Genomic DNA, 7,988 nt, shown 5'->3' with positions numbered 1-7,988 from the left:
ATGTTTTTTTTCCTTATGAGCTTCAGAAACTACGGGGATAAGAACTCGCCGAAATTTGGTAGCTTCACCCAAACGTTTCACTAGAAGACGTTCCCGCGAGTAGAAAAGATAAATGCGTAGTAGAAAAAATCGTAAGGGGGAAATAAATGGTATAGCAGGCCAGTAGTCTGAATTTTTTTTTGTCTGAACGGGTGTGGGGCACTTGCTGACGGCCTTGTCTGTTTGAGACACATTCATTATTTATTCTCGGTTTAACAGCCCTCTATATCGAAAAAAAAGGGGGGGGGATACATGGGTTTCTAGTGACACCGCGGCTAGGGGTCTCCTGAGTAGTACGATGGCCCGGTGGTAAAACAATGATCTGTTAAAGCGTTGGAAAATCTGGTGAGCGTTTCTACACTTTACGTTATCTTGCCGGGTAAGTGCATAATGTTTTCGCAATAGAACACCGTAGAGATGCTGCGCAGTACGTGATTTTATTACGACATTTGGGGAGACAAGAGCATGGTAAAGCCCACAGCTATACAGTAAAGGAAGGCTTTATACTTGTATAGTGACGCACAGAGCATTTATGCTAGGTCATACTTAAAGGGTAAAAAGAAACATAGAAGCATGATATAGCTCACAGCTACGGTAAAGAATACTTTATAACTTGTCTAGTAATAGCGCAGAACGTTAATAAAATATTATGCTATCACGTTAATAATAAAAACATATACACGATGACGCTTCCCACAATCACTGGGGAGATAAGGTTGAGGCAGGAAGTACAGATTGTCCCGCACCACGTACACCAGTCAAGTTTCACGATTTGTTGTTCCTGTAGTCCTTCCAACAAGTATGGCTGAACATCGACGGCACTATCTTCAGAAGCCACGTCGGCTTATGTTGAGGAAAAATTTTCTAAACTCTTTGAGGCGCTCGAAAGAACCGGTGGGGTGGCACTTCTTGGAGAGATCAGTGAGATGGACGTTGAAAAGAAACCACGTCAAATTGGCCCTCCTCCTTCTGCTGTTCATGACAAACCCCGCCTGATAAAGAGGTGGAGGGAAAGAGAGAGAGAGAGCGATTACGGTAGGTTATATCAAGCGGAAATGTTCATGTACAAGCGCTTCAATATTAGCCTCTATATGGACCCTTTTCATAATTTTCAGGTGTGCTTCTCTGCACTGCATATTGGAACAAGTATTGGCGGCAGCTTTCGTGCCTCAAGTGGAGACGCAGTCCTACTTGAACGCTCTAGGACTTGTCTAATGTAAGTGTTTATATTAAAGAAGGTGACTCAATATTGTCCATGACATTGCGTAAGTAAACTAGCTTTGAACGGGCTATTTCCACCAAGTGACAAGCTGCAATTAGTTGTTCAAACTGCATGGCACAAAAACTAACCTTACAATTTTGAAAAGGGTCTATAACGATCACATGAATGAACGTTATACGGTCGAACATGAATGTATATAACGTGTAGGGGATCGCGATAAATTTATAAATATAAGCAACTTCAGATATCAAAAGTTCTTACAAAACAAAATACAGTCAACTAATTTTTTCAACAATAAGATAGCTACAGTACGATACACTGTTAAAGAGAACACTGCAGTGAGCTCCTCTATTTATTTTATTTATTTATTTATTTACAATACTGCTAGCCCTTACGGGCTGTAGCAGGGGTGGGAGGTGAACAATACACAAACAATGTTAGGCAAAAAACAAGTCCAGTCGTCGCTGAAAATCCTGTGAGGAACTACATCCTGTAAGTACCTCGGAAGGAAGCGCATTCCAGTCAACAATAGATCGCACCAGAAACGAAAACCCCTTTCGTATTGTTGGCACTCTATAAGTGCTAGTGGATGTGGAAACTGTTCTTGCACCGCACGAGTTGGCCAAAAAAGAAGTCAGTATTGTCTGCCACAAGTAGTCTTAAGCTAATTTAAGTCATTACCCTTTTGCGAGTCCACACACACCCCGCACGCAAGTGTTTTATTTATCAGTTTACACGTATGAGCAATAATTTGGTAAATGTGGTTTCTGCCACATAATCATTGCGAAGAGCTAGGTGACTCGATTGATTGATTTGCTTTGAAATTATGAGAGACGCCACAGTGGAGTGCTGCAGGAGTTTGGACCACCCCGGGTTCTTTAACGTGGACCCAAATCTGAGCACACGGGCCTAAAGCATTTCCGCCTCTATCAAAAATGCAGCCGCCGCAGCCGGAATTCGATCCCGCGATTTGCGTGTCAGCAGCCGAGTACCTTAGCCACTGGACCACCGCGGCGGGGTGAGCTACGTGACTCGTCGAATGTGGAAATTGAGGAGTTTTCAATTAGGGGTCCCATAAGTTTGGGGCCCCAAAGCGCATTGCGTGTTCTCGCTTTGGCTCAACCAGAAGCTAAGAGTTTTCGAATAGGACTCGCCTTATCCGTCACTTCAGTGGGTGCCGTGGCGTTTTTCTGACGCAAAGCTTCGAGGGCATGCTTTGATGCTCCCGCTAAGTTCGAGAAATAGCGTCCTACAACCCAAAACCTAAACCCTGTTTAGATTTCCCGCATGCGTGGAAGCCTCGACGCCATTTCTTCGGGGATCCAATACAATGGGGGTCCCAATTAAAAAACAAACTCCCCATTACGCAAGACATGGTTGGCAAAAGTAGTGGAGTCTCCTGAACGCCGCAATGGCAACGGAAGGCGCTGACTTCATGACTCTCCCACGCTTAATGCACATATACACCCCATAAACTGGAGAGGTAGATAGTTGCCGTGGTAGATGAGTCGATAGAGCATCGGACGTGCTATTCGAAGGTCACAGGTTTGGTCCCTGCCTACGGTAAGTTATTTTTGTCGTCTATTTGTCTTTGTTCACATTTACATAATAATATTACCGTCCCCTATAATTTTCTTGGTATCATTGTCTGTTAGCTTTCCTTAACAATGTACATAACAAAAAAGGAGCCCTCAATGAAGTCGGGCGATATTTTTGCGACAGCTTTCTTTAGCATCGGAACGCGTGCAGCAATGATTGCTGAGGCGACTACAACAAGAATGATGGAAGTGGGTGCACGAAAAGCGAAGTTATGACTCCGCAAAGTTCAGAACTCGAGCAGACAACAACGGGAAACGTTCTCTTTCACATTTCACTCGCCTGCTGACGCCAAACACTGTCGAGTTTCGTAAAGGCATACCAGAAGTATCGCCTCATGGTAGCCTTCACACAATACCTCGCTACAGCATCTTTTGACGGCGTCGTCAGCATGGTTACGACTAACAACGTGCGTCGTGTAGCACGCGCTACCGTGGTCACACGAAAGATACATGCATGCACTTAGGTTGGGTTCATTTCTCGCTTTGCATGCAAGACACGTTTGACGGCAACGCTGGCGTCCGTTGAATATCGCATTTTTGATGGCGCGCGTTTCGGCCCTTAGATGATGGCGTACCATAGCCTCGATTAGGCACGCGGGGTACACATAAAGGGGCACTCCTGTCTCCTGTGCTTTTTAACCTGGCAATGATGAACCTCCCCTCTCTTCTAAGCGAGGTCGAGGGAATACAACACGCACTATATGCGGACGATATCACAATCTGGACCAACACCGGCTCCTTAGCGCAAATCGAAGAACGCCTGCAAAAGGCTGCCCTTCTGGTGGACACCTACGCAGGTTCATGCGGCCTGGAGTGCTCTCCAGCTAAATCGGCTCTTCTTTTAGTCTCTCCGCTACCGCCGCCTCAAATTTTTCTTCCGTCCAGGCCCGTCCCGTCAGTGCAAAATATTCGGGTTCTTGGCCTTCACCTCACATTGTCCTTGGATCCAAAGGGCACAATACCAGGCCTCAGACGCACTAGCGAACAGGTGAGCCGCATGATACTGCGAGTTTCTACCAAGCGCGGCGGCCTCCGCGGGTCTCAGTCCCTCCGATTGGCCCACGCGTTTGTGACCAGTCGCGTCCTCTACGCCTTGCCTTACCTTCGCCTGCGTCGTCGACACGAGCACCAGCTGGACGTCCTTCTTCGTTCAGTATACAAACGCGCTCTGGACCTACCTATTGCAACTTCCAACAGCCGATTCGCGGCTCTGGGGGTACACAACGCCTTTGCAGAGATGCGCGAAGCTCTTCGCGTTAACCAAATCAATCGACTGTCGCAGATGCCTTCAGGGCGCCGTCTTCTACACAGACATGGCCTTAACCCGATATCTGACCAAGACCCTCTGCAGCCGGTACCAGAGCTCTGGCGTCAAAAGCTATGGGTGGAACCTCCACCCCGTAATATGAACCCCAACCTCCATCTTGGCCGTAGACTAGCACGCGCCGCGGCCCTTCATACGTGACACTCCGATCATCCTGGTGTTTTCTACGTGGACGTCTCGGGTCCCTCCCCCTCGGGTCACTTCACGGCTGCCGTGATTACAGAGGGCAAACACGTAGAAGGCCTCTCCTTTCAAGCAGACACAGTAACGCACGCTGAAGAGGTTGCCATAGCTTTGGCCACCTCTCACCCTGCCTCATGCACCATCCTGACGGACTCGCGCTCGGCCTGTTCTCAGTACCTTCAGGGTTCCATTGCCCCGCTGGCAGCTAGCCTGCTACAGGCAGCCTCTTGGCGCTTTAACCCTCATCCCATTCGTACAGTCTGGACCCCAGGCCCCTCGGGCCTGCCCGGCAACGAGGCGACAAATGCCGCTGCCCGCACTTCTGCTGTCCGGGCCGTTGCCCCTCCATGTCCCGAGACAAAATCTGGCAATACCAACCTGACGCGCTTTCGCGAAATTTTGGCTTATTGCCGGGCTTCGCGCCGCCTCTACCCGGACCCCGCACGCGGTTTGGAGAAAGCGGACGAACGACGGCTACGCCGCCTGCAGACAAACACCTTTATCAGTCCGGCGGTCGCCAGGCAGTTTTTGCCGGAAATAAATGGCACCTGCTCGACCTGTCATGTCCTCGCCGACACATATCACTTCGTAGCATCGTGCCCAGTAAATCCCGTCCCTTTCTCGTCCCCTTTTCCTATCCCAACTAGAGAGGCTTGGGAGGAGCACCTGCTCGGCTGCTCTACCTTGGCTGCACAACGCTTCTTGGTGGAGCGCGAACGGGCAGCTTCCTGCTGCACTGGCGTCCCGGAATAGGGTCTTGCCACTTTAGCACGCCGATGGGCCACGTCGGCACTCTCTGGTAGAATTTTTCTGAAATAAATGTTTTTACCACCACTACCACCATAGCCTCGCTCGCATTGTAAACACCGTATACAGAAACGGTACTTGACTTGACTTGAGACCGCCTTCAATGCAGTGCGTTCGCAACGCGTCTGTGTGTTTGTGCTGCCTTGGTACGGCCTAAAGACATAGCGTTCGAAACGCGCTTGTGCAGCACCGAAGTCGGTGGCAAGTCAAGATCAAGTCAAGCAGCATTTCTGAATGCGGGGGTAAGAGTCATGTGCATTGTTCTGAAAGTGCGTCATTTAGAAAGAGGAATATTTCTTCCCGAGAAAGTATAAAAAGCGTTTTTGCTGCTTTTAGCATTCACTCACATGGCCTAAATACTAACACATGAATACTGCGCGCTACTTCTCTTGTCGAGCCAATCAAAAGCGAACTGTCTTAGTCGTCACGTCGCATGAGATAACGTCCCCTCTCATTACAAAAAATAACCGATGTGTGTCACCGTAGTCCAAAATCGAAGTAATTTGTCCCGTGAAATAAAATAATAACAGCTTCCATTTCGGCGTTGCCACTCGCGCAACAATATCGGCGCATCCCCTAGCACCAGAAAAACTGATGTGAAATGCATGCTCCACTTGTGTCGCAGGGCCCCTTTTCAATGTACACTTTATTTCATGGTGGTCGCTGCAGGCTCACTAAATGGCACTCTATGACGGCGTAAAGAAAATTTAAGGTGACCCAAGTTTGTAACTTATAGGAGCCCGGTGGTGGCACGAGCACATCAATGATTGGGTGCCATGGTGTACTACTTAAGATAACTTTGCATTTCGTAGCGCCACTGAAGTGTTTCTCAGAGGATGCATGAAGAGAAGCAAGGGTTTGAGAAGCGCTGTGCCAGGTTTAGCATTAATCCTAGCTGCACAAGACAACCACCTAGTATTTGAATAAACCCGTTAAATAAAATTGAATTAACTGACAGTCAATTGGACCAAAGTGTGAACGTATGCCCCGATATTGACCGCATTCAACATAACTCTGTAAACTTCAACGAAGACTTTCGATATTGTTCCAGTTTGATTTTTTTGCAAGAATTTTCGAAATGTTTAGAAAACCCGAAATGAGAGCTTGACTTGAGGCGCTTGGAAGAGAAAGATCAGAATCACTGGTTACTCGTGACTGATAAGTGACAGACAAAATGTTTGCACAAGTAAGTCAGGCAAAAGACTCTACCATACACACGCTCTGCACTGCTACAAGATTTTGCAGCAGACAAATTAGGGAAAGCTGATACCTTTTCCTTCATCGTTTGTACGGTGTCGTAGGTGTAGAATAGCTTTCTGTATTGCATAGAAGCCATGCCGCCGATTGCATACTCGCCAGTCAGCAGCGTTTCTTCCCGTTCGCAGATCTGGGAGCAAAACGAAACAAAACAAAACGCAGGTTTTTAATACAACATGCAAGAATGCATGGTTACATATATAGAGATAATGATGAATCGGAGGTTCTGGATAAAATAATGTTTTAAATGCACTTGGCAGATGTTAGTACGTACTATTGGATGTGGATTTGTTTGGTGAGAATCGGTTATGGAAGCCAAAGTTCGATACAATTGGTTATGCTAGTATGCCCTCAATGTCGAAGCAAAGTTTGCCAAGAAAACGATATTGCTCCGGCAGCACGTTGCTGGAGCTAATCTTGAAGGTTACGCTTGAGTGGCTGTAATGCGTCACTGAATCTCTGGCCAGCAGGAGCATAGCGAGAACTTTTTTGGAGGGGTGTTCAACCAATCTTGCATGCAACAAACGCAAGCGTAATTGAAAATTTTCGGGATCGGATAACCTTTTCTGGCTACGCCACTGCTGGCCGGTGTCGCGACAACACGTGAGGTGTGTGCATCGGATCAAATCGCTGATACGCTGGAGAAATGTAGGCCAGAAATCAGCGGCTAAGGAACATTGCGCGAACTCATGGGCAGACAATCTGTAAAAATCTGGACCCTCACGTCCGCTCAGGGAGACTGGCATGACCTTGGGTTAGCTCGAAGGTTACATTCGCGCATAAGGCCTTTACTGTGTTGCTATACTTGCAGGAATAAAGCTATTTCTTATAAATAGATCAAGGTCGCTATGAATAATTTCCATTAACTAAGATTGATGGTTCCAACAAATGAACAGATAGGGCTGTTGCGTGCAAGGTGACCAAGTCATCAAAAGGCAAGCTGACCTGTGAACTGTCGCTGACAATGAAGCCAGTACAAGTCTTGTATAGCGCATCGGTGGGTAACCGGTACTCTTCGGTCATGTTGTAAATTAGGGTTCCCATCTGGAATGAGAACGCCAGAACCTGGCTCGGGGAGTCGAATTTCTCTTCAGCCATCGCCACTGCCCGATCCTGTACCGGTAGCAGAATACAAAAAAGAAAAATTCGCGATATGGGAAATTTTACGTCAGCAAACTTGCCATTTTGTAGATTTATACACTCCTACACTTAAAAACTCTGTTCATTTTCTTTCTGATCCGGCGTGCTTGGCAAAGACTTGATTTCTGTTTCATATGTAAGTCTTTTTCAATTAGTTGAAGCAGGTGGTGATCTCAAATAGAAGCATTAAAGTTCTTCATGCCAAGAACCCATGGGAAACTTGAGATTCAGAAAAAGTGGCACATAGCAATTATTGTGGTGAAATGAAATTCAACCAAGTTCAATGGCGAAGTAGACATTGAAGCGCCGATGAGCGTGTACAAGCTGACGATCAGAATGACGTCACTGGTCAAGACAACGGCTACAGAGGTTATTTCGTGTTCACTGAGGTATGTGTGTCATGCCCCACACAACTGAG

General features: G+C 47.2%; 1 protein-coding gene across 1 annotated transcript; it reads right to left on the bottom strand.

Moving 5' to 3' along the window:
• Positions 1 to 455: 455 nt before the first annotated feature.
• On the bottom strand, positions 456 to 7,537 carry LOC142764893 (uncharacterized). Its single transcript, XM_075865439.1, has 3 exons — positions 7,376 to 7,537; positions 6,444 to 6,560; positions 456 to 1,031 (listed from the first exon to the last, which is right to left on the bottom strand). Exons 1-3 carry the CDS (start codon positions 7,526 to 7,528, stop codon positions 867 to 869), a joined length of 435 nt encoding a protein of 144 aa, XP_075721554.1. The 5' UTR covers positions 7,529 to 7,537; the 3' UTR covers positions 456 to 866.
• Between the last annotated feature and the right edge of the window lie 451 nt (positions 7,538 to 7,988).

Source organism: Rhipicephalus microplus, chromosome 6 (genome assembly GCF_043290135.1).
Source record: "Rhipicephalus microplus isolate Deutch F79 chromosome 6, USDA_Rmic, whole genome shotgun sequence".
In the NCBI taxonomy this organism is placed as follows: Eukaryota; Metazoa; Arthropoda; class Arachnida; order Ixodida; family Ixodidae; genus Rhipicephalus; species Rhipicephalus microplus.
This window is presented reverse-complemented; position numbering and strand designations above follow the sequence as displayed.